At 38.1% G+C, this 26,462-nt stretch overlaps 1 protein-coding gene across 3 annotated transcripts in view; it reads left to right on the top strand.

Moving 5' to 3' along the window:
• Positions 1–26,462, top strand: part of PREX2 (phosphatidylinositol-3,4,5-trisphosphate dependent Rac exchange factor 2) — a 292,149-nt gene that overhangs the window by 252,383 nt on the left and 13,304 nt on the right. For all 3 annotated transcript variants that reach the window (XR_008292620.1, XR_008292621.1, XM_053208257.1), the window contains exon 38: positions 22,064–22,166. Coding sequence is in view for 1 of the 3 variants with exons in the window: in XM_053208257.1 (XP_053064232.1) it covers positions 22,064–22,166 (103 nt within the window). In the remaining 2 variants the exon portion in view is untranslated. The remainder of the gene's footprint in view (positions 1–22,063; positions 22,167–26,462) is intronic.

The following is a 26,462-nucleotide window of genomic DNA, read 5'->3' as shown; positions in this document are numbered from 1 at the left end:
TCTTAAATTAATTCTTTAGTATTATAATTCAAATGGCTAGAGAGAAACCCAAGCACATCCACACCTGCACTCAACATTAAACATGGAAGTTTACCTTCAGGTTCTGACAAACAGGAGAAGTCCACAATGTGAAGCAGAATAAATGTTGCACCATCTATTTTTTATCATTGACTTCTAAAATCGAGATGAGAAATGCACAACAAGATGGTATCCACATCAGATAGTCAGTTTCCTGATTTTATTTACCAAATAGTAAAAGAATCTAAAGTCTTTTTAGAGTATTGAATTATACTTGAATTGTACTGCATATGTTTGATATTAAAGAGAAGAATGTAGGTTTTCAGAACGAAAAGGCAGATTTAATTAGCATTAATGTCTAGATGGTTTAATGCCAACCTGAATCGTATGGCAGAGCTGCATTCAACAGTGAATGCGAGATTAGCGGGAAGAGAATTCAGAATGAATTATTAAAATCTTCTCATAGCGTTTAGCCTGGCTTTGTTTTTATTAAATTCTTTTCGCTAGGGTAATCCTTTGTGTGTATTACAATTCTCCTGATGAACTTCCCTGCCCACACTCTTAACTGTTCACTCATGTCAGTTCTCTTCATTGCTACTGAATGGTGAGAGAAGAATAGGACTGTCTCTTCTTAAAAGCAGGTGTTTGCCTTTTAATCAATATCGACTGATGTTAAAAGGTAGTTTCATAAGTGAAAATCTTTTACAATTTCCTATCCTGATCAGCCTTTTTTCATTTTCACTTTGCATTCATCCGTTGCAACTTCCATCTCACAACACACAACTGGAACATAGTTGTATTGGTCCATACAGCTTAACAATCTGCTTTATGCTCATAACAACTGTATCTGTGTCTTCAAAATGCATGCATAGACTTTCTCATTATCACTTTTATTTGTCACGTAGTTAGTCCAGCCAGTTGCAATCCCAGAGTTTACTAAACCATTAGTTGAGTGGTTTATCTTCTCGTCTATTGCGCATAATGCCTAGAGGGAGGCTTCTTTCATTATGTAGCTGTTCAGATTTCAATTTGATCTCCCAGTACGTTAAAAGAAAACAAAAATATCCTCCGGATGGAATTACTGTGGCAAGTTTAAACCTATGTGGTCAATATATTATTAAGTTCTCAAAAGGATCGTGCTTGTGTATAACACAGCCAGAAGGTTAGATAGTTGTGTGGCACTTTGACCTCTTCCTGGTCTTGGGAGAGATCGAATCCAATTATCTACTGTGCTTCTCTGCTAGATATGCAAGGATATTTCAGTAGTGCCTCAGTTTATACTTCTTTGATTAACAAATACAAACATGTGAATTGAGTATTTTTTGAATTTCCTTTTCTACAAAGATTCATACAAAGACTGTCTATATATCTACTTTATAGGCAAATTGTTTTTTGCCACATTGAATATTTTTACAGTATTGAATCAGCCCTATGACTTTTAATGTCCTCTTTTGTACTCATACCAGTCAGCTGTTGCAGGCAATCCAAAAGCATGCTACAGGGGACCTGAATTTCCCCTCTATTTCTTACTGCAGCATCCTTCCATTAAATGCAATGTTTCATTTTGTTGTGGTTCTTTATCCCCCCCACAGCCCCCACTTAATAGCCAACTGTTTTCTTGAACCAGTATAAATCAGTGTGCTGCAAATGTTATAAAACCTGAATCATGAGTCTTACTGTGTCCAAAAACAAAGGTGTCATTTTCTTCCCACTACATTAGCTTCTGCTTGCCTTGCCGGTGGGAACAAGTGGGTGGAAATTTCCAGAGGCTACCTGAAACGATTTGTCAAAGAAATTTCTAGTGAGGGCAGGAAATCTGGGATCACAGTTTTTCCCTCTAAGGACTTGTTCCAAAGAGTTTTTGTCCGCTTAGTCTCAGTATTTTTTAATAATTGGTTTTCAGTGGTGTCAGAACCCTGGTATGGCCCTGCAGGAAAGTGCGTGATTTGAGCACAGGCCTCATGTCTAACTCCCCTTTGAGCCCAAACCTTGGAGATCTGTACACATAAATTACGTTTTATCTTCATGCTTTGTTGTGAGGATGAGTCGCTTACAGGAAACAAAACCTTGCATTTTTTTTAAAGATTTCTTTAATTTTTTTTTTTTATTTTGAGAGACAGAGTGTGCATGCAAGTGGGGGAGGAGTAGAAGGAGAGGGAAAGAGAGGGAGAATCCCAAGCAGGCTCCATGCTGTCAGCACAGAGCCTGACACGGAGCTCGAACACCTAAACCGTGAGATCATGACCTGAGCTGAAACCAGGGGTCAGACACTTAACCAACTGAGCTACTTGGGCTCCCGAAGGGCTTGCATTTTTAAGTAACAAACCTCGGGTTCACTCATTGATTGGAGGCTGTGAGCAGCACGACCAAGAGGGGCTCAATGCATCAGAGATTCACTGGCACCCAGCATCAGTCAATGTCTTGTGTTCTGGTTAGAACCCTGCATAGGTATAAGAAGGAAATAGTCTGTGGCAAGGGCCCACCTGTTTTTGTTATTTAAAAACATATTGAAAAACATCAAGCTGGCTACCATCTATGTATTATGGTGGTAAACCTCTTTTTTTTTTAGTACATTGTAGAAATTAGTTTTAACATATATAAAGTTTTAGGAAATAAAAGACCATATGTATTTGAATCTTCTAACTTAAGAGGGGTTTATTCCCAAGATGTGTTCCTTAGTTGGTTATTTGGAAATCAAGACATATTTTCACATTTGACGGTAATACCAATGGTGTTTGAATCTTCAAAGTCAGCCCTCTCTCTCTTCCCTCTTCCCTGACAAGCGCTTATATAATCTATAATGTGACCATGGTATAGGACTCAAAGTATGATTATAAACATTTGTTAGGGAAACGAAAGCCAGGGGGCACCTGGGTGGTTCAGGAGGTTAAGCATCCCACTCTTGAGCTCAGTTCAGGTTCCACATTGGGCTCCACACTGGTCATGGAGCCTACTTAAAAAAAAAAAAAAAAAAAAAGGAAAGCCAGGAGATAAAAAAATAAAAACACTGAAGACAACTATGTATTACTAGTCTGGGTAATGGAACAGTTTTTTTAAAAAATGTAGACGAACATGTAATGACTCTTGGTTCATATAAACAATTTAAAAAAACTTCCTCAGGTAACTATCAATTAGCAATTTTAGAAACCACTTTTGTTCGAACTTTGAAGGACTGTGTTAGCACTATTTTATTCTGTCATAACCATGACATTAAAGGACAAATTGACAAATAGGCCCAGCTAGAGGAATGCAGAATCTTATAAAAGTGGATCACTCAAGGTAACCTGACATAGGTAATCAGAGTCCTAATAGGGTGGATGACAAAGCTGCATCGTTTTCCACTGCGCACTAAAAACATCAAGTACAAGGAGTAGATTTACTCTGGGGATTTCCATATGTAAGTTAGATTCTATGTATGAGACAGAAAAAATAAATTGCCATACTAAGCAAATGAAGGTTTCAAATATATCCCTTTATCTTTTGTTCAAAAATGACTTGAGAGATTGAATAACAAGATTAGTGGGAATACTTGATTTTCAAATCTCCAGAAAGACGGCTACATAGAACACAAGAAACATTTCTGCTAGCTCATGATCTCAGAATACCATACTTTCCCAACAGAAAATTCCAAAATTATGTTCTGTAAGAATCTGAAGCATGTGAGTCTAAAACACTACTTTTATATAAGGGCAGTAGCAACAAGGACAGAAATGACATTTAAAATTGCCATTAAATTTGGCTGCAGTTATGATTGTTTTTATTTGACATTATTTTCTAATAATAATATGGTTATTATTCTTTGATATAATTCGATTATATCGATGCAACTGTTCTCATTTGTTTGAAATCTAATAAAATCAATGAATCAAAACAGTGAAACAAAAACAAATGTGAAAATTTAAAATTGTGCTATAATCCTTAGAAGAGAAAAAATAAAATTCTATTATAATGGGGCTCTGGGAGAAAGATAAAGTATATCCTACTTATGATAGGATAGAAGTATAAATCTTAATAACTCTGCCAAACTTCTAAGGGCAGAGAATAGAAAGGTGGTTACCGTGGGCTGGCAGGAAGAGAAAATGGGGAGACATTGGTCAAGGGATACAAAGTTTCAATTATACTAAGTTTTAGTTAGTTCTGGAGATCTAATATGCAACAGTGTGACTGTAGTTAACAATACTGTTTGTATACGTGGACATTTGCCAGGAGGGTAGATCTTAAGTGGTTTCACCACCAAAAAAAGAAAAGAAGGAAGAGAAAGAAAAGGAAGAAAGGAAGGAAGGAAGGAAGGAAGGAAGGAAGGAAGGAAGGAAGGAAGGAAGGAAGGAAGGAAGGAAGGAAGAAAAAGAAAATGTTTAACTATAGGGGTTGATAGATAGGTTAATCAACTTGATTGTGATGAATACTTCAAAATGTGTGTATATAAATATATAATCAAACTATATACCTTAATTTTTAATTAATTTTTAATTTTCAATTATACCTCAGTAAAACTTGGGGAGGGGAAGCAAATCGAGAATTTCAAATTATGTGGAATTGAAAATAGGCAAATAAAACTCCACAATTCACCCTAATTTTTAAAACCAGGTAAATAATATAGGTATTTTTTCTTAAAACTATGAGAAATCAAACATTTCAAACATGATAGAAGTTTCATTCTTTTACTTTTCTTTCACTATCTATGAACAATAGATAGATAATATTAAATTATTCTGTAATTTTAAAATGTCCATTGTTTTCTTCAAATTAGATTACTCTGAAAGAAGACAGTAATTATGAGAGTGAGTTATTGCAGTGGTTTCTAGTTCTGACCTCCAGTTATCACATGATGTTAACCAGACAAGCCTTACTTTTAGTACATAAAAAAGCGAGAGCTTATGCATGATTGCCTTTCATCATTAAAATTGGAAAAGTCTCAGTAATCACAATACATTAAACATATCTTAATAAAAAATAATCTAGAAGAGTAGTTTTTAAAATTATTTTTAATAATAAGCTCTACACCGAACACGGGGCTTGAACTCACAACCCCAAGATCAAGAGTCACATGCTGTACCGACTGAGCCAGCTAGGCATCCCAATAAAAATACTCTGAATACATAATTATTAGTTACATTTCATTAGTATTTGCCAAACCCAGTTTCACTAACTGACCATATTATTAAAATTTAAGTATTTGTGTTACAAAATTTTATTTGTATCTAGCTATTTAAAAATGATAAATACAGAATCTACTATAAAAACATCAAAAGGGCAGGATTCTTCAAATTTTATTTTAATAAAATGAAGTTATTGTTTTTCCTAAACCTGCAAAATTCTATTAAAAGCAAAATCAAATGCCACTTTCTGGGATGTGTTCCTGAAGGCTTCATGGTTAGTGATTTTCTAACCACTCTCATAAATGTCATAAGCCAAATTTTCTATCCCTCCAGAGGAGGGAAGAAATATGGGTGTCTCTTCTATATGAACCTAGAGCAGAAGAGCAGGTGACATGGAGAAAGGTTGACAGAAGGAAGTGGCAATTTCTGCCTTTATGATGCTAATCTTAAATTGGTAGTAGGTCATTTGACATAGTCTGGAAGAAGACAGAGGTGTTAGATTGCAATCCTGTTAAGCAGGAAGGGTGTATGTAACACCTGTTTTAGGTTTTGAAGCATGATAGTGGTTGGCAGGTGATGGAAATGAAGAATGGTTCTGTGGAATGCAATCAGATGAAAATACAACACTGAGGTGTGAAATAGCACCCTACCTGGAGACAGTCACCATAAAGAGTTCCCTGCTTCCTGGCAATGAAGAGAGAGGGAAGCGTGGCAGAGAGATGAGGTCAGAAGAGAGATGGGCATTGGAGAATGGAAGGTCTAACTGCTAAGTTAAGGATTTGGGACTCCCTCCTCCCACGCAGCCAGTGAAGGGTTTTCAGCCTGAGTGGCTCAGTCAGTTAAGCGCCTGACTCTTGACTTTGGCTCAGGTCATGATCTCGTGGTTCGTGAGTTCGAGCCCTGCATCAAGATCTGCATTGACAGTGCGGAGCCTGCTTGGGATTCTGTCTCCGTCTCTGCCCCTACCCCGATTGCTCTCTCTTTCTCTCTCTCTCAAAATAAATAAAACTGAACTTAAAAATTTAAGAAGAATCTGATTAGATGTATTTTTTTTAAGATGGCTCTCATGATCTGTGATAGAATGAGAATGGAGGTAGAGAGACACCTAGGACTTCACAATGTACAGGAAGAGATGAGGAGACCCCCAAATCAAGGTATTAACACAGAGGGTGGAAGGGAAAGGGTAGATGTGAATGGTATGAAATGGAAATAGCAAAACTAGAAGTTCGGTGAGAAATAGAGTGGGGGGGACGGCGGGGGGAGATCTTGATGATTGGAGCCATCCAGTTTGGGAAGTAGCGTGGAGGGGGCTGCCATGGGGAAAACATACATATTTTTTTAGGGGATTGTGGAGAAGGACTGTTATGTGTTGAGTTTTAGATGTCCATGGTATCTTATGTGGGGATGTTCTTTGACAGATTTGTAGTTAGCAAGAACTAAAGGTGTGTGTGTGTGTGTGTGTGTGTGTGTGTGTGTGTGTGTGTGTGTATAAAGAGATACAACATAGAGGCACCTGGGTGACTCAGTTGGTTAAGCATCTGACTCTTGATTTGGGCTCAGGTCATGATCTCAGGGTCATGAGATCGAGTCCTGCTTGAGATAATCTCTCTTTCTGTCCATCTGCCCCCTCCCCTGCTCACATGCTCTTTCTCTCTAAAATAAAAAAAAAATTTTAATAAAAAACAGGTATAACGTAAATGGGTATATACATACACAGATGGCAAAGAGGCTATGGAAAAACAGAGGTGGGGTGATTCGTGAGTACAGGAAGATTGGAGAAGGAAATCACATCAGAGAAGGCTTCACATAGATATAGTTGAGTTAGGTTTAAAACATTACCAAGAATTTTCTGGGAATATACTTCAGGTATTAGGAACAGGGAATGGGTATTCCAGGAAAAAGCACAGAGGTATGAGAAAAGAGTAATCAGTCGCCAATCACAAACAATGAGAAATGATCACTTGGGAACACATTTGGAGTGTTAATATTCCCCAGTTCTCCACCTCCCATTCCTCTGTGAGCCCTGAATCAGAGGAGCGACATAGGAGGAGCCTCAGAATAAAACACTGAAGGATCTACTAGAAAGGTATGAAGAATACTGAAACAAAGCTCTATTCAGTGTCCTGGGTAAACAGATCAAGGAGGAAACAGTTATGGTACAGTGTCAAAGAATTGGGGAGAGAGCTGAAAATCACAAGCTGAACACTACACCCTGAAGTGTTGATGTCCTCAAAGAATCTCTGGAATCGGGACAAAAGGCAGATAGCAAAGTAGAGGAGATGGGAATAGGGAGGTAGCATTGAAGAACTTTGGGCAGCTGGGAAAGGTACCTGACGTATTCAGTCAAATCCCCAAAACAAAACAGAAATGAGATAAATTGGCGAAAGAGTCTGGGCTGAAAATCTAAAATGCAGAAAAGTAGATTCAACCCTGGTGGCTATGGTAATTAAGGTCGTAACTTACACACAGATGTTTCATATTCATACACATTTTTAGCATAGCAAATACAACCTTACGTGCCTAAGCGCTTATTCCCCATCCCCACAATTGCCTGTGTACTAACCTCAGCGGTGAAAAACCACATCAAAGAAAAACTGTTAAGCCTGTTAAGGTTTGACTAGAAAGGTATGAAGGATATGGACTGTTTTGCCTGGCAGTTGATTTTTAAGCCTAGGCTTAAAGATACCTGCTGAGAACTTTGAGAAAATGTATTGAAAGTTGCAATAGAAAGTCCCATTATCTTTAATGGGACTTTCATGGCTAATTCCCTGTGCAGCGCTGAAAATGTGCCCCTTAGACTTGATTGCTTTTTTGCCTTAAGATATATGGAGTTCGTGGAGTATTCAATTTGGCTGTGCTTCTGCTGCCAGGATCTCGCTCTAGCTGTTGCCCATCACTTCTGCATTCTGTTCGGTTGTTTTCCACCATGCGCCCCTCTGCCTGCCATCTCTTTGCCTTCTTTTCAAATGCTCATAAACCCCTTGTCTTTCAGCTCTCAGACTATGACACACAGGAGCCCAGTATGGTCATGGGAAGAGCTCATCAGTCCTCTCTGTTTGACCAGAGTCACACAGTAATTTTGAAAGCATCGATAGACATCCAGAGGGTATGCCTATAAAACACACTGGAAATTTGCCTGAGAGATTACTGGCTTTTGGATTAGAGCTATTATGAGACTGCCATTCACATTTTCTTAAAGGGAGAGTGTAAATGTGTAGTGTTATACATGCATATATAAGATGAGTGAATCCTGTAGTATTGAAAACAAAAATCGGTTTGCCCTTTTTTGACGTAAACGTATTTAAGTGTTTCATTTCAAAAAACGCCTTCTCTCTTCAGGGGAACAAGGACGTAGGTGTTAGGTTTTGGAAACCCCTGTTGACTTGTGGCAGTTTTCTCAAGCTTTTCATTTGTCACAAACACTTTGCTAAGGGTGACCAAAGTGGGAAAGATTCATAGGTTAGCAGCGGGCCTTTCCATATTAATTTTCCAGAGGCTGCCTGGGTGGAACTGTAGCAGCCAAATGGGAATTGATCAGTGTTTAACGTACTGCATTAGCCCTCAGGTGTACAATTCTTCCTCAGTGCAAGGTAATAAAAGGGAGCAGGGGAAAGAAACCACGTTAAACGATTAGTTGCTTCATTCAGGTGCTTCATCCTGGTTGTCAATAGACTTCACAGTAGTGCTCTGTGCTCAGTAGTTAAAAGTAATTAGAAGCCAGAATAAATGAGATCACTGCGGGAAGGAACAGCTTTACACAGAACGGTGCGTTTTATGTAGAAAAGTACGAATCTGTAGTAGAGAAGGACTGCCATCTCCCTTCAATTTATTTTTGCTACTTGATTGCTTTACAATCGATGTATTTCCTTAGCGTGCTTCAAATCTAGATCCTTTTTAATCGTGAATGCATTTTTGTATGGTGGGGTCTACATTCATAGTAAGTAGTGTGGGCTGGCTAAATTAATCTCTACCAACACAATGCATTTAAAGTATAAATGTTGAGACCGAGATCGTGATTGTTGAATTATGGATGTGGGGAGCTGGAGCTTTCTAAATGCAGTAATCCACGTGATGTGATTTTGGTAACATGGAAAGTGCCCTGGACTTTGAATCCAAAAAAACTGGTTTTGAATCCTATTACTTATTCACTGTGTGACTGTGATTACATCACCCGGTCTCTCAGAGACTTACTGGTGAAGTGGGAATAATAATTTCTTTCTGAAAAAGATAGCAGAAGGAATCAATGAGCAATGTATGTGAAAGCATCTACCGCAAGACCTGGCATTGGTGAACACTGAGTTTCTTCTATCTTAATCTGTGTTTCTGATAGTGAATCCACCTTCCCATTGCAGAATTAGAAATATGAAATGTATCTGTTTTAAAATAACTAGATCAAAAATTGAGCACTATTTCCTGAATTCGCCCATTCTGTTCCATCCTTATTTGCATTGCCTTTTGTTGGATCCCCTTTCCCACCCCACCAACCCCCTCCCCACATGTGGATTGCTGCAGCAAAGCTCCTGGTCTTTCCATCCAGTCTTGTCATTCCTCTATTTTCCACACCCGCTTCCAAGGCAGTACCTTTGTTTGGTCTCGTTTTTCAGATTAATCTTTTCTAGATTAGAAATCTACTCATGTTACTCTTCTGCTTAAAATACATCACTGAGGGGGTGCCTGGGTGGCTCAGTCAGTTAAGTGTCCGACTTCGGCTCATGATCTCACAGTTCATGGGTTCAAGCCTTGCGTCCGGCTCTGTGCTGACAGCTCAGAACCTGAAGCCTGCTTCGGATTCTGTGTCTCCTTCTCTCTCCCCACTCATACTCTCTCTCTCTCAAAAAATGAATAAAAATGTTAAAAAATATTAAATACAAAATAAATAAATAAATAAATAAATAAATAAATAAATAAAATAACTAGATCAGGGGCGCCCGGGCGGCTCATTTGGTTAAGTGTCCGACTTCACCTCAGGTCATGATCTCGGGGTTCATGGGTTTGAGTCCCGCGTCCAACTCTGTGCTGACAGCTTAGGACCTGGAGCCTGCTTCAGAGTCTGTCTCTGCCTCTCTGCCCCTCCCCTGTTCACACTGTGTCTTCTGCCCCTCCCCTACTAGCATTCTCTCTCTCTCAAAAAGAAATAAACATTAAAAAAATTTTAAATAACTAGATCATGCCTACTAAAATAGGAGAGACTTTGCAAGAACTATTTCAAACATTATAGTTAGATGTGAAGTAGATTTTAAATGTTCTCACCACAAAAAAAGAAATGGTGGGGCACCTGGGTGGCTCAGTTGGTTAAGCATCCGACTCTTAATTTCGGCTCAGGTGATGGTTCTCACAGTTCATGGGTTCCAGCCCCACATCAGTCTGTGTGCTGACAGTGTGGAGCCTGCTTAGGATTCTCTCTTCCTCTCTCTCTGTCTCTGTTTCTCTCTCTCTCTGCCCCTCCCCTACCTGCACTTGCTCACGTGTGCTCTCTCTCTCTCAAAAGTAAAGAAATAAACATTTTGGAAAAAAAAGAAATGGTAATTTTGTGGGGCAATGCAGGTGTTAGCTAACCCTATGGTGGTAATCATTTTGTAACATATAAATGTATAAATGAACATGTTATACACCTTCAACTTGCAGAATGTTATTTGTCAATTATATGTCAACAAAACTAGAAAAAAAATCACAGTAATGAGTCATGATAGGATGAAAGAGGGGTATGAAAACTACAAGAGTTAGCTCCTCTGAACTGTGAGAAATAGAATACACAAAACACTGGGCCCTATTAGAGCTTATTTTTAGAATCCTCCTTTGGTAGCTTGTAGAAAGTCACTCAAGAGCAGCAGAACAGAATCCCCTTGAAATCAAGGACAGGAAGTTTTCTTTCCTGGCCTCAAAAACCAAGAGTATGGGTTAGAATAGACACAGATGTTTAGGACTTGAAAAGAATCAGATGCCGACACTTGTTTATTCATGCATTCATTGAAGGGAAAAAGAAAGGACGGACCACTGTTGTGTGGCCTGCACCGTGCTCTCCCAAACCAGAGAGGTAAGAGGGTCACAGCGCCTACAATCTGAGATCTTGACAAGGGACCCACATTGGAAGCCAGGCAGCCATACTATGGAGCATGAGTATACTTTAGTAATGACAATAGGAGAAAGATGGTCAGAGGATTGACTTTTTAAAGGAAATGTCTCAAGGAATAGGTTTATCACTTTCAAAGTGCAATAGAGAGGAAGAATATATAACATGTCATGTTGACAGTGAAAGAACGGATTTTGTTAGGGTTTCAAATGTTTTCTTCAGAACCCAGAAAATATTGGCAAATGATAACTGGACAATTGTGATGAGGGAATAATTGCTAGTTAATGAATTAATATAAGAATAATCAAAATATTATGATCTATATTTTCCAAATATTACCAAAACTCAACCAGAGTTGTTAATCAGAAGACCTGGTGTGAACAGTGATTAAACCCAGAGAACGGGAAGTACAAGCCATTGTTGAAGAAAGAAAAGCCATATGCCATTTATAAGCCACAAGGAAGGAAATCTGATTGTATTTTTACCAGTATTTATTGTCCTTATAATGCATTTATTACTTCATCAAATATATTTTATCAGTGATCACTTCCTGAACAAAGACATAGATGGCATACAACACATACAATGCATGGAACAAATGCAGAATATAAAGAAATGAATCTTTTAGGAGTGTACATATAAGAGCTTTGGCACACATTAAGAATTCAGGTCAGTTTTTTCAGTAAGTGTGTACGGAATGCTTACTGAGTCCTGGGAAGTATGTAAGGTCTAGGAAGGCTACAGTCAGTTCAGACACCAGTCCAGCCTAGTGATGGTGGTAGTGGTAACAGTATTAATATCAGTGAAAATTGCCAACATTTGTTAAGAATATACTACATGCTATCCCCTGTGTTAAGTACTAAATGTGAATTATTTCATGTAATCCTGGGAACAACACACTGAGGTGCATTTATCATTGAACTCAATTTACAGATGAGGAAAAAGAGTTTCAGGAGCTTCAGCAACTTGCCCAAGTTCACATAGTTATTAACAAAATCCAAGATCCAACTCAGGAAGTTCACCTGCAATGCCTGTGTTCTTTAACCCTACACCTTTCACACAAGTATGATACAGCATGATAAGAGGTACGATGTGTGACCTTAAGCAAGCATTATGAGATCCCATACGTGAGGGAGCTGCACATGAGAAACAAAAGAGGTAGTGATTTCAGAGAACTGTACACAGTAGAGTGGAAGAATGAAGAAGGAAAACCAGGGACCGTATTGTGAACATTTTGTATTGCACATTAAGAAGTGGGAAGCCATTTGATGTTTTGCACTTTCATCTGCATTTTTAAATGATCACCTTTGCTATGGGGCAAAAACAGTGGGAAGAGGCAAGACTAGGAGAGTCAGTGAGGTTGCACCAAAATAGGCAAGAGATATTAGCAGCGTACCTAAAGAGGAGAGATTTAGGACACAGTAAGAAATAGGAAATTAAATAAGCACGAAAGGTACTAGAGTTAGGTATGTTAACATGTGAAACTGCACAGTCCATTCATCCCTTATAATGAATGAGTTTAGTTTGATGGCTTGGGGGCTTGTAACATTTCTCAGTCCGGAGGTGAAACAGTGGGCAAATGACAGATAACTAGACAAACATTTTAGGGAAGTGGTGATTTTAATATTAACCCACAATCTGGGAAGGTTTTATGAAAATGGGAACATTAAAGATACTAAAATGTAATTTCATAATAATACTTTAAGGAATTAGATCATTTCTACGTCTTATTTCTTCTAAGTGCTTTCTTTTTTTTTTTAATATGAAATTTATTGTCAAGTTGGTTTCCATACAACACCCAGTGCTCATCCCAACAGGTGCCCTCCTCAATGTCCATCACCCACTTTCCCCTCCCTCCCACCCCCCATCAACCCTCAGTTTGTTCTCAGTTTTTAAGTCTCTTATGTTTTGGCTCCAAACCGCTTTCTTATCAGGGCCGATATCATGAGAGAACCTCTAACTCGTCTATTTCCTACCACTGCTTGTTTTGTGACAGCCGAATAAGATGGGAACATGAGAAAAGCACAAAGAAGAGCTAAAAACACTCGGAAACTGAGCAGAATCGTTTGTATTTTTTCCAACAAGGAGAAATGTATCTCTAGTTCAAAGATTGTTGAAACTAATCTGCCTCAGGCTGCCCGGGACAGAAGTTCAGATGATGCCGTGGAGCGCATCAAATCAGGCAGTCGCAGAACCTTCCATCTGTCATAAAAAGCTTCTGTGTATAAAAGAGTGGTGTGCAAATAGTAGAAGTGGCTGCTGCTGCTCCAGCTTATTTCACCTCCTTTGTTCTCTTGGGATTGAAATAGTCATTATTTCTCTGCAAATTTCGAATGCTGCCCAGGTAGTCAGCTTAGTGAAGTATCACGGAAAACCACAGCTGATTAGAGTCCTAATAACTTGTTTGTGACAGTCCCTTGAACAAGGATAATGGGCCTGGCTTTTAATTAAAGGAGAACAAAAGAAGACATTTATAGAAAAGGGGGAAATTATTTCGCGTTTTAAAATCTAAATCTGTAATACTCTAAATAGACATTCCTATAACCGTAAGAAAGCCCTATAACTCATGTGAAGAATATTATCAAAATAATAGGTTCCTTAGGATGTCCTTATAGATAGACTCTGAGTGATGCATTTGCGCCAAGGGAATTTTCTCCCTCTTGTCTCCAAGACTAAAGGCAGCATCATATTTATAAAGGAGGGTGAAAATGAGGCAATACACCTGAAAGTCCCAAGCTAAAAGAACAAACAAAATCAGACTCTGATTATTATGTAGAATTCTACATTGGGACAAAACTCACTGATTTCAGAATTGTTAAATATTTATTTCTTCTTTCTTTCTTTCTTTCTTTCTTTCTTTCTTTCTTTCTTTCTTTCTTTCTTTCTTTTTTAATGTTTATTTATCTTTGAGAGAGAGTGAGACAGAGCATGAGCAGGGGAGGGGCAGAGAAGGAGGGAGACACAGAATCTGAGGCAGGTTCCAGGCTCTGGGCTGTCAACACAGAGCTCAACGCGGGGTTCAAACTAACAAACCATGAGATCATGATCTGAGATGAAGTCGATGTTTAACCAACTGAGCCACCCGGGTGCCCCCATCCTGTTTTTCTAACAAGAAATTATTCTGTTAATTATACTGCATGAGCACAAAAAAAGATAACATAGTTATCCAAATGCCTCAATTCTATTACTTTTGCACAAAATATTAAAATCACTGTTCAAGTAGCTTTTGAAGTCACAATGTGAATTTCTAAATCCAGTGACTCTGGTGGGTTTTGTATGGGGGTAGTTTTCAGTTATAATTAAGTATGTAACACTATTGAGGAGTACAATAGAAATTTTCAAAGTAATGTTTGGCCTCAGTTTTAAAAATATGGGGAAATAAAAACACACTGACCCTTGTATTTCCCGTTGTAATGTTTTTCACTTCATCGTCTACATCATGGTAGTTTATGGCAAATTGTCGTGACTGCAAATCCAGAGCTCTTCATCACATTAGTGTTGCTTGTATTTTATTTGTGTCAGAATCTGAATGACCCTTCTCCACTAGTAATAGGGAAGGTTGGGGTCACCCCCAAGAGAGAGCATCATAATGATCAGATTCCTGACTGTGAGCTAAGAGTCAGCAAATAAATCCACTGTTGGAAAACAGAGCTGAAAGCCATAAACCTCACATGGTTCTGGTTTCTCACTTCAGTTTCCCAGTGAGTCATTGCATAACCCTTGTGGCCCAAAAGGGGTGACACCTGTCCCCAAGTGTTCAATTTAATGCATTTCAACCCTTGGGAGATTGGCTTCCTTGTTCAGTGCAGTTTGAATCAACATTAAATAAAGCATTCAAGCTTGGGAGGTTTTAAGGTAATTGGGAGTAAAACTGATGGCCTTTATGAGGCCATTTTTGTCTGGGATCATGGTAAATGACCAAATATGTAGAAGATCCTTGGGTTTTGAGAATCGTTTATCTAATTTATTATAGAAGTGTCACGAATCATCTTAAGGAGAAGCATTAACAGTTTTTTTTAAAGGACTAACATAAGTTGTTTCAAGATTTGAAGTCTTACAAAGTGAACTAAATATAGTGTAATACAGTATGATTTAATAAATGGTTGAGGGGCGCCTGGGTGGCTCAGGAGGTCAAGCCTCCGACTCTTGATTTTGGCTCAGGTCATGATCTCACGGTTTGTGAGACAGAGCCCCGTGTCAAGCTCCACGCTGACCCTCCCCCACTCTCTCTCTGCCCCTCCCCCCCAAGATAAGTAAAAGCTTAAAAAAATAAAGAGTTAAAAAACAATATATCGCATTTAAGCCCATTTAGGAAAATAAGCTTTGTCTCTTCAGGAGACTTAGTTGAGGCAGAGGTTTGGACGCTGATCGTGTTGTGCCCCTACCATCTAGAAAATGGACTGGCAACTGGAAGACTGTTTCACATGCTTTTTCTGACCTTTCCCTCTGCATTTTGACATACAACATAAAATTGATACCTGATGTCCAGAATCCGTTGGGACAAACATATGAAATAAAAATCCCAAAGGAACATAGGAGCAAGTGCAAATTACAGTCGGGTGAAGTCTATTTCTACCAAGCCCCAATTTGTAAAAGAGATAATGGTGGAAGTTTGTCATTCGCTTTATGAATTTATCATAATGATATCACATCATAATTTTATAAAATTAATAAAATTGTAAATTTTTAAAAATTAACCACAGGGTTATTTCAATGACCAGCATTTAAAAATAAGTAGAGGGGCGCCTGGGTGGCTCAGTCGGTTGGGTGTCCGACTTCGGCTCAGGTCACGATCTCACGGTCCATGAGTTTGAGCCCCGTGTCAGGCTCTGTGCTGACTGCTCAGAGCCTGGAGCCTGTTTCGGATTCTGTGTCTCCCTCTCTCTCTGCCCCTCCCCCGTTCATGCTCTGTCTCTCTCTGTCCCAAAAATAAATAAACGTTAAAAAAATTTTTTTAAATAAATAAATAAAAATAAGTAGAAAGAGGTTTTGTAACTAGTTAAAATATAATGGGGTTTGGGAAATGGGATTTATGAAAGCTCACATTCCTCAGATTTTCCAAGTGATGTGTTGCTCATAATGAATTCATATAGACAGACTTACAGTGTGAGTGCAGTAGCGAAGTGGGGTGGAAATAGCATTACCACAGGCGTGGCTAAGTGTCGCTTAAGGTAATTCTTATGGCAGTTTATGAGGCCACTATGCCGGCTTTTATCATTTCACAGATGAGAAAATTGAGGCTGAGAGAGTTGAAGTAACCTGGCCGAAGACCTACAAAGACATCCAGTACCCCTAGTTATGACGCCCATGTTGTCAACTGCTATTCTGTATTCAGAAAGGTTTTGTGATATTTTGAAAGACACTCCAAAAGTGGACGAACATTCCTTATGCGGGGAGAGCTTTGTGCAGTGGTACCAAATGTTGACCAAGCAGAAAGAAGTTCTGGGTAGAGGGGCAGGATGGAATAGCTGGAGTGCTGGGAAGATGGAGCAGAAAATGGGAGAGCAATTGGTAGAAATCCTTAAGCATCAGGATGAAGAGTTTGCTTTTGCAAATATTGCCTGGAAAGCAACTGAAGATCTTTTGAGCACAGTATTGATAGCATATTAAGGACAGATGCTTAGTAAATTATTTTGGTAATTTGCTTCACAAATTGCTATCTTACATCATATAATGTAAATGTTGGATTTTTTTTTCATATCAACCAAGGAAATAAGGGCCTCACTTACTCCTAAACTCTGATCCTCAAGGCCATGCATCTTGCGGGCCCAGACTACTTCTCTAACTTCATCTCCTCCTCTCTGTGTGACCCTGCACATCAAGCTTCACACTTGCTCTTAAGCAGACAGAAAATGCATTAACCTCAGGGCCTTTGCACTTGCTCTCCCTGAAATGGTCTTCCCAATAGCAGCACTTTTCTCTGCTGTTTCACCCTATTCAGTTTCTATTCCCTTAAAAATTTTCACTTTTCTGGATAACTTATCACCACCTGATATCCTCTATTTGCTTCTTTATTTTCTTTTTTCCTCCCCTTGAAGTTTAATCATCAAAAACGATGGTACTTTTTTTCTGTTTGCTGTTGCATCCCCAGCACACTGAAGTGGATAAAGATTTTAGGGTCTGAAGTTAAGTGCCCTATTTAAGAAAAAAGAATAGAAAAATTACAAAATGAAATAGAAGTGAAACTTAATATTTATTTATTTGGAATGCAAAAAAATTTACAAGATTTAAAATGCTGGCAAATACCACAAGCATTATAAAATCTGAAAAACAAAAGACTGCCTTTTTTTTACTTTATTGCCTGACCCACCTCTATAATTCTTCCCTCCACAGTTTTTGGTAACATACTCTTTGACTGCCTCTTCAAATTATAATAATTTTGTAATATAATCTACAGAGAGAATAGGAAAATAATTTTGTTCTATCTCTAGCATAGCTGAACAAGTTTTTAAAAATATATTGATTAGAAAAACCTTTTAATTTCAACATTATTGCTAAATCTCTTACACATTTTTAAATTGTTGTTGAATATGAAAACCCTTATAAGGTTCTTTAGCATATGAACCATAACATTTGGAAGAATATTCCACAGACTAGCTTCTGGCTCTGTACATTTCTAGCCTGGTTTTTCCAACACCACGCACAACACCGGGTGCCTCAGGGTATGAATATTGCATTACAACCTTGAGCCCTGCCCCTCCTTTTCAACAGTAGGTAAGTGAGTTGCACAATGGACAGTACAAATACTCTGGGATCCATTTCTACACGAGAAGACTACAGTAGCCTAACTAAAACTGAAGTGACTGCAAGTCATATACATATGTTCCAGTCAGCCTAGCCTAAGTGTGTCCTAAGTCTACTTCCCACGGGAAGTTGGGACAGACATAATTAGGTCAGCAGTCATAACTATTTGCAATTAAAACATTTTGCTTCAGACAGGGCATCTGGGTGGCTCAGTCGGTTGAGCATCCAACTCTTCATTTCAGCTCAGGTCATGATCTTACAGTTCATGGGATCGAGCCCCACTCTTGGCTCTGCTCACAATGCAGAGCCTTCTTCAGATTCTCTCTCTCCCTCTCTCTGTCTCTCTCTGCCTCCCTGGCTTGTGCGTACCCATGCTCTCTCTCCCTCAAAATAAATAAATTAAATAAATAAATAAACAAACAAACAAACAAACAAACAACCTTTTGCTTTTGCAAACTTATGAAAGCATGTGACTATGTGAACAATTTGCTAGGGATACATATAAGTAAGGGACCCTGACTTTCAACCTTTTTTAGCTTGTTAGTAAATCAGCTTCCTCCAGCACCTAATGGTACTGTGGGTACAAAGTAGACACTCAAAAAATATTTGTTGAGTGAATGAATGAACAAAAGTTACTCCTTTGTGACTCTCCCCATAACATTGTTAAATCAGAGTGCCTTTCAAATTAAATTGGACCCATTAACTACAGGTTACATTTATCATATTAAAACTCTACTATATCTCTGATGTGATGTAGGATCTATTCTTAATACAAAATATGTCAAGAAGATTTATTCATTACAAGCACAGATATATTGACCCTTTCCCTTTTCTTTCTGTGGGGAAATTCACAATTTCTGCATAATTTTATAGCCCTGTCAAGTACATTTTCTCAGGAGTATGCCCTAAGCAGAGCTATTATTGGAATGTCTTCCTACTAAAATTATGGAACAACTTTCCTCAGTGTCTATGTTATATTTGCCTTTTTATCAAGGACAAATTCTACTCTGTGATCTTTATTTTTTTTTATTTTTGTGACTCCCAGGGAAGAGTTGTCTAAAATTTAAAAATGATACTACAATTAGAAAGACCTGAAAACTGAAGGCCCATGATTTCCAGGATGGAGTAGAACTATAGATTTAAGTTTTAATTTAACTGTCTAATATGAAAACAGTTATAGTGCTAGAAAGGAAACTGGTGGGTCAGATAAGAACTCGTGTACTGAACGAATTTGCTTAGGCTTCCCAGCCTTTGGTATGCTGTCTTCATTCTCTTGTCCAGGGTTAGCAAAGCTGTCTCACTGGTAATCAACAAAGTACCTATAAAACCAAATGATCTCTTGTCAAACCTGACTGAGTATATGCCTTTATGTACCGTTGCAAAACCATGTGCCATTTCTGGATCTAGAATCTTCCCAAGAATGCTAGAAGCAGAAGTCTTCTTGCAAATGCTGAATTTTTCCACTTGACATTCAGATACTGATAGCTGAGAGAAGAGAAAAAGCTAGGATGCAAATTTTGGTATATTAACAACAAAGTTGTGGGCTTACTGCTGAGCTTTCTTCCACATGCTTAATTCAGGAGAATGGAATCCTGTGATGCCATGATAGAAAAAGTAGACTCCCACTGGACAAATCAACTGTGAGTCAAACACAGGCAATACTTCCCACAGGGACCTGCTTGTATCTTTTTAAGTGTTTCACTTTTTTAAAATTTCAAATTAATCTCGGGACCTAATTGGAACATACACAGTGGTTGGTGTGAAAAGACAGATTAGATAGGCAAAGCCATCTGGTTTTGATATGCTAGTGAAAGAAAATATATGTATCCATTTTAAGGTAGATTTTTCTGTTAGATGATGTGTGTGTGATTGATTCTAAAAAGGTGACACCTGAAGGTACCCTCTCCGAGAGCATATTACTGGACCACATTGGTTGACCGGGAGATTTTTAAAGTCTCTAGCAGATAATTTGCTGCTGTAGTACTGTTTACTACAACTTGAACTAGGGAGAAATAAATCGGTTTAAAAAGATTAAGAAAATGGATAAAAATTATAGGCTGCTTGTTAAAAATCATTCACAAGCAGTAAGTGTTTGTTATAAATAGAGGAAGGCAAGTCATGTTTTATCTAAGTTTGATTAGAAGAAGATAAAGATTTCTTTTAGTGTCATTCAGCTAGTATAATGAGTGTTATTGACTAAAATGTTGGAATCAATAAGGACTTAACATTGGAATAGAGGAGACCTTAAGGAGGTGGAAAAGGTTATGGCCTGCCAAATAAGCTGACAATTAAATGCTTTGTAAAAAATTGATTTTTTTTTTTAAGCGTGAACTGTCAACTAAACTTCCTGGCTTTCATGGGCGTATGCTGTTCTACAGCATGTGACAGCATATAAAACTGCAACTACATATTATTATCAGACTCATACACTAAATGTTTGTGAACATACTACCAAAAGCTAATTGTAAAACTTTAGCCCATCTGAATATGTTGTTAATGCTGTGTAAAGAGGTCATTTAACAGCCAATGAAACTTAACATGTTTCTCCTTAGAATCCAATCGTGTATAATAAGGCAGTAACTCATCAGGTTCTTTCTAAAATGTCAGCAATAATGTTTTAAGCCCCTTACTCTTCTTTTTATTAATTCATCAGTATCAAAATCTAGCAGATGTATTGGATTTCTATAGTTCAGTCTCTTAACCAAAGATAAGTGAGGTAGATATTCCTCACAGAGAAGCAATTGCATAGTAGACCTTTCATTTGTAAGGAAACACTGAACAGATCTAGAAAAACACACGTGTAAAAAAAAAAAAACACCAACAAAATACAGGAATGTAAATGCAAAAATGGAAAAAAGACCATCCAAATATCCATGAATTGAAAAGTGCAGTAAAAGAAAATCTGCTCATGAATTTTACGAAAATTCAGAGACCAGCACCTGAAAATGTTAACAAATATGCGTAGGTTCTCAGAGCTGCCAAAGAGAAAAACGTGAAAGGACATAAAAGGAATTCCTTAAAAGGGAAGGCAAAGGACAAAGGACAAGGAGAAAGGCACAGCAATTACTGAAATCAGGGGCTGGATTCTGAATTTTCTCCCGGTTGCTCTGGGCATCACATTCCTGACTAACTAATTATAAGTTCCTTTTGAAAATTTTACAATCTCTTATATTGGGTCCAAGAAACATACTTTAAAAAAAAATCAACTCTGATCTTAGTGGATATTAATTTCACTGTTTACTTTTCTAAGCCTTTTGGCATAAATTAGTATAAATCTATTAACTATCATATGTAGACATGAATGAAAAATATTAGGAAGTCATTTCTTTTAAGTTACATGGAATATCAGTAAGGAATAATATCTGATAATTAGATTTTATTATAGTTTTTTTAACTTTAGGTATATAAACTCATAAACGCAGTTCATTATGAGTTTGTTAAATTTAAATACTTAGGACTCCAGTCATGTAGCTCTCTAATCTATTTTTATTTTTATTTTATTAATTTTCATTTATTTATTTATTTACTTGTTTTTAATGTTTAATTTTGAGAGAGAGAGAGAGAGAGAGAGCGCATTCTCATGAGTAGGGGAGGGGCAGAAAGAGAGGGAGACAGAAGATCCCAAGCGGGCTCTGCCCTGACAGCAGAGAGTCTGATGTGGGACTCACACTCACGAACCATGAGATCATGACCCGATCCGAAGTTAGATGCTCAACCGACAGAGCCACCCAGGCACCCCTATAATCTATTTTTAAGTAGGTGTTCTATGTAGAAAAATCCATTGATTTCCATTGTCAGTTGAAAATGTCAGTTCATTGTCCAGTTGCTTCCATTTTGGCTGGCGGTTTTGATTTTGACATTAGTCTAGGGGAAGAAAAATAATTTTCCTTCTGTCCTTCTGAGTTCTTAGCTGAGACCCCTATAATAAAATATTAATGAGAGAAAAACAAACAGTTTATTAACGTGTGTACCTTATGTATACATGGAAGATACCCAAGGAAAAATGAGTAACTCTCTGAGGAGGCAGATTTTGGGCTAGCATATTCTGTTGCTCTTCATTAGTAACCCAAAGCGTTTTGAAGTCCTTAATGGGAACTGGCGGCATTTGACTTGCTTTTGCCTTTGCACACAGGTGCACCCTGAGCGTGACACTGGAGCAGGCCATCATTCTGGCCAGAAGCCATGGACTGCCTCCTCGCTACATCATGCAGGCTACAGATGTGATGCGGAAGCAGGTAAGTCACACACAGTTTAGGGATTGTTTTACAGGACTTGGTTTTTTTTTTTTACATTTTCCATGTGTATTTATTTTTGAGAGAGAGAAAGAGAGAGAGAGGAGGAGGAGCAAAGAGAGAGTGAGACACAGAATCCGAAGCAGGCTTCAGGCTCCAAGCTGTCAGCACCGAGGCCATCTCGGGGCTTGAACTCACAAACTGTGAGATCATGACCTGAGCTGAAGCCGGAGGCCCAACTGACAGAGCCACCCAGGTGCCCCTACAGCACCTGGATTTGAAGGTTCCTTTTAATCAGGATTTATCAGGTTTAATGAGGATTAGTCAGCATTTATCAGGTATCTGATTAGTGCCTGGATGTGGGGGACACTTTTTCAGGCTCAGAGAGTAAGTGTAAACAAGAAACACTCCCAGGGACAAAGGCAATACAGACATCTATATGAGGACCCTCCAAGAAACTAAGCCAACCTGGAAAAAAGGATGTGTAAGAGATAACCAGAAGGAGGAAAGGGGTTGGCCAAGTGTAATGGGCAGGAGTGGATTTGAGGCTTATGTAAGGAGCAAGGGCAAAGGCTACATGGCATTTTCTGGGCATCGCAGGTGATTTAGTAAGGCTCTGGAAATAGAATTGAGGAAGAGCGTGGGGGCAAGGAAGAAGAGGAAAGAATTGAAGGCCCTTCTTGCTCCTGGAGCTCTCAAAGTGAAGTCCAAGCCATGCTAAGAATTTGGTGCATTATTCTGAAGATAAAAGCACATATCTCAAATTTTCCTTCAGAGGATGAAGAGTAGTCTTTGGGATGTCATTAGGTCACTGAAGTATTTATAGGTGGGAATAAACTCTCATAAAGAGAATGAGCTTTTGATACAGTACCCAATGGTATTTTAATGTGATAGTTTGGTTTCTAACGCTTAAAATTCTTTTAAAAGGTAACAAAAATGCATTAACCTCCAATTTATTATTAGGAAAATGTGCCTTATATAATAGAAAAGACACAACTTATTAGAAAGACAAGAGTTGGAAAATATCAATTTTATGTTTTATTCTGCCACAGTTTCTCAGGGTAACCACAGAAAATTGATTTAACAAATATTTATTCTTGCTGACTTGGTTTGAACTGCCCAATGATAGTAGGTGATTTAGTTTTTAAGATATGCTTTTGTAGTTAAAACTTATTTGTTTACTAAAGACTTAGTGTATAACTCTTACGCAAACGTACTAATCTCTGTGGGTTTGCTCCCAAGATATACTACAGAATGTAAAAAAAAAAAAAAAAAAATCCATGGAAGCAGTCATAAGTGATACCAGCACCGGTTTGGGGTCTGTAATTCAGGAATAAAGTACAATGAATGGATATCATTGGAGCTTCGAGGTGGGAACCCTGGAGCTGGAGACTGAAAACCAAGATCTGACAAGGTCTAACAGGGATTTGCTAAGTAAAGGTGAAATCCACAAGAAGCACAGGACGTAGTATGGTTCAGCTAGAAAAGGACAACTACAGATGCAAATGCCAGCAGATTTTGGAAGGATTTTTTGGATGGATATAATACAAATTTGGTTTTAAAACGTAGACCAAAGTAAACTTGTGATTATTCATTTCAGGGTTGGGTTTGGGATGCCAAAAGTACAGAAAGGCACTAAGCATTCTGTTTCACTCTGTTACTGTTAGAAGAAGTTTGAATGAAGACTTGGAGGGGCCATCTCGAAATTATGGTTTATGGCAAGACCAGGAGACTGGTTATTAACCTGTTTTAGAATAATCTAGTACAGGAGTAATGGTGAATTCACTAGATATACATTCTTACTATATGGACTTCAGTAATCAAAACCGTTTAAGTTCTTACACGTGAGAACGGACATCTATAAACTACAGGGGGGAAAGTAAAAACCGTATTATGTAAGCCTTGGTGACTTATTTAACCAGTGCAAACCTTTTTGAAATACAATATACATGCTATATTTACATATATTATTATATGTATTATTATATATTTATAAAATGTAACTTAAGGAAACTGAAAAGTTATGAAGCTTCTTATAAAATTTCTAAACTGCAGTTTTTCAGTATTCATCACTTCTTCCTTCTATTTTTTTAAATAAATATATTTAGAATAGGTAGCTACCCTCCTTTGTTACTGGTTTCTCTGCTGCAAATATGGCATTTCCAGGTGGATCTGAAACAAAGAACTGATTTCTGACTTCTGTATGGAAGATCAGAGAGCCTGGGGCCCTCTCTTTAGAGAAAGTTGGGTTAAACTGGTGTACAAGGGGATTTTCGCAGCATTCCATCTGCTGCCCATCCTCTCTCCAGTGTCCAACTGTTACAGGCAGTGGAATTAGTGGCTGGGATCCAGTCTGCAAGCCAACTCTTACCTACCTGTGATCTAAGTACTTAGAACACAAATGGGGATCAAAGATCTGACTTTTCTGTTCTTTTTGTTTCTCAAACATTTAGACTCAACTCTCCAGAGACTGAGTGGTTGACATGTTTGCCAGATTAATGAGTAATATTTTCTAAGATCTTTAGTTTCTTTTTTAGGGAGAAGCACTTCAGCATGATTTATTGTACGGTTTTCATGTACAGCTTTGTATATCTATTTTTCATAGACTTGTTTAATGCTCTGGTTAGTTAGAAGGGAAGCTGAAAGATAGAGGGAAGGGTACTATGCCCCTTCTAATTTTTTTGATAATGATTATAATAATCCTAGGCAGCACTTTTACATAACCAACGATCTGATTAATACAACGTTTGAGGGAGAAGCTTTCATTTCCATTAGAAACAAAGTTTTCTATCCTACAAATTATACATTCCACGATTATTGGGTGCAAGACCGCCTCAATTTTTTTTAAATAAAACTGGAATTTCAGAGTTCTGTCTCCTTACCTACAATATCAGGACATTATACTGGGCACAGTAACAAAGGCTGAAGATGTGATTCTTCCCCCATCTTATGGTGGCCATACATAGGCAGATCATCATGATACAGGTACCAATAGACAAGTGGTATACAACCTCAGTGTTTTCGGACATAAGACAGGGAATAAATAAGTGAGTAAACTGTGAGCCTCTCAGTGGCTGGGACACTGAGTATAGTTTGTTCTGGTGGGCATAGGTTTCCAGAATAGTACCTGGCAGAGAGTAAATGCTAAATGGCGTGTGTTCAATAGTTCAATGGTTCAATAGTTCTAACTGGGATAACCAGAAAGAGGCTTCATGCAGAAAGTGATACCATGATAGCGATTTAAAAGCATAGATTCTTGAGCCAAGCAACCTCAGTTTGAATCCCAACTCCAGTGTTTACCATCTGTATCATTTGGGACAAGATTCTAAGTCTCTCTGTTACTTAGTTTCCTCATTATTAAAACAAAGATTTTAATAGTACTTGCCTCGTAGTGTTGCGAGGATATACTCAATGCACTTAAAACAATACCTGATATAGTGAATGACCGATTAGTTATTAGCCAAGAAAATATTTGATTTGAGCCTGGGAGGATAAATGGGAGTGGACAGGTAGGGAAGAGGAGAGAGGAGGTCCTTGGGTAGAGGAAACAACGTAAACAAGGGTGGAAAAGTGCAAGTACCTGGCATGTTGAGTATATGAAGAATTATATAGTTGAATTCACTGTGGAATACACCAACAGTTGTGTTCAGCATGATGAACATCAGTGTGATTTGCAACCTTTGAAGAAAGCAAAAGCCTTTCTACAGACTACTCAGTGGAATATTATGAGACTAAAGACAAAAGTAATTATACGCAAACACTATAGCCTAGTAAAGCTATTTCTCACAGGGATATGATTTAGAATTTCTAAAGCTAGCTTATGTGTATACTAGGTTTGAAGAGATAAGTAAATATATTGTAAGTAATGAGAATAAAGTTTCTTACTGTCAGAAAAGGAAGTTACAAATAGGGAAAGGGAGAAGGCTATAATCCAGAACAAATCCTGTGGTGTGGATTGGGATCAGAGGTAGCAATTTGAACTGATGGATACACACACACACGCACGCACGCAAGCACGCGCACGCATTTAGAAATAAATATAGATGTTTGAGTATGTTTGCCATTAGTTAAATAGCTCTGTCTACTCAGACGACCTAGAAGCAGTTACATGCCAATAGTAGCAGTGAGCATACCCAGTGTCCAGATCTTGGGTTCCAAATATAATTCTCCATTGAAAAGAGCCACAGTGCTTGGAGAAGTGGTTAATCTCCACAACATAATTATTAACTACAAAAAGAAAAGAAGTAACTTTACAGTGGAAAAATCTGGCAGACACTGCTTGAACCGAGTGATGACAGT

Source organism: Acinonyx jubatus, chromosome F2 (genome assembly GCF_027475565.1).
Source record: "Acinonyx jubatus isolate Ajub_Pintada_27869175 chromosome F2, VMU_Ajub_asm_v1.0, whole genome shotgun sequence".
Classification (NCBI taxonomy): domain Eukaryota; kingdom Metazoa; phylum Chordata; class Mammalia; order Carnivora; family Felidae; genus Acinonyx; species Acinonyx jubatus.
Note: the sequence above shows the minus strand (reverse complement) of the source record. Positions and strands in the feature narration are given on the sequence as shown.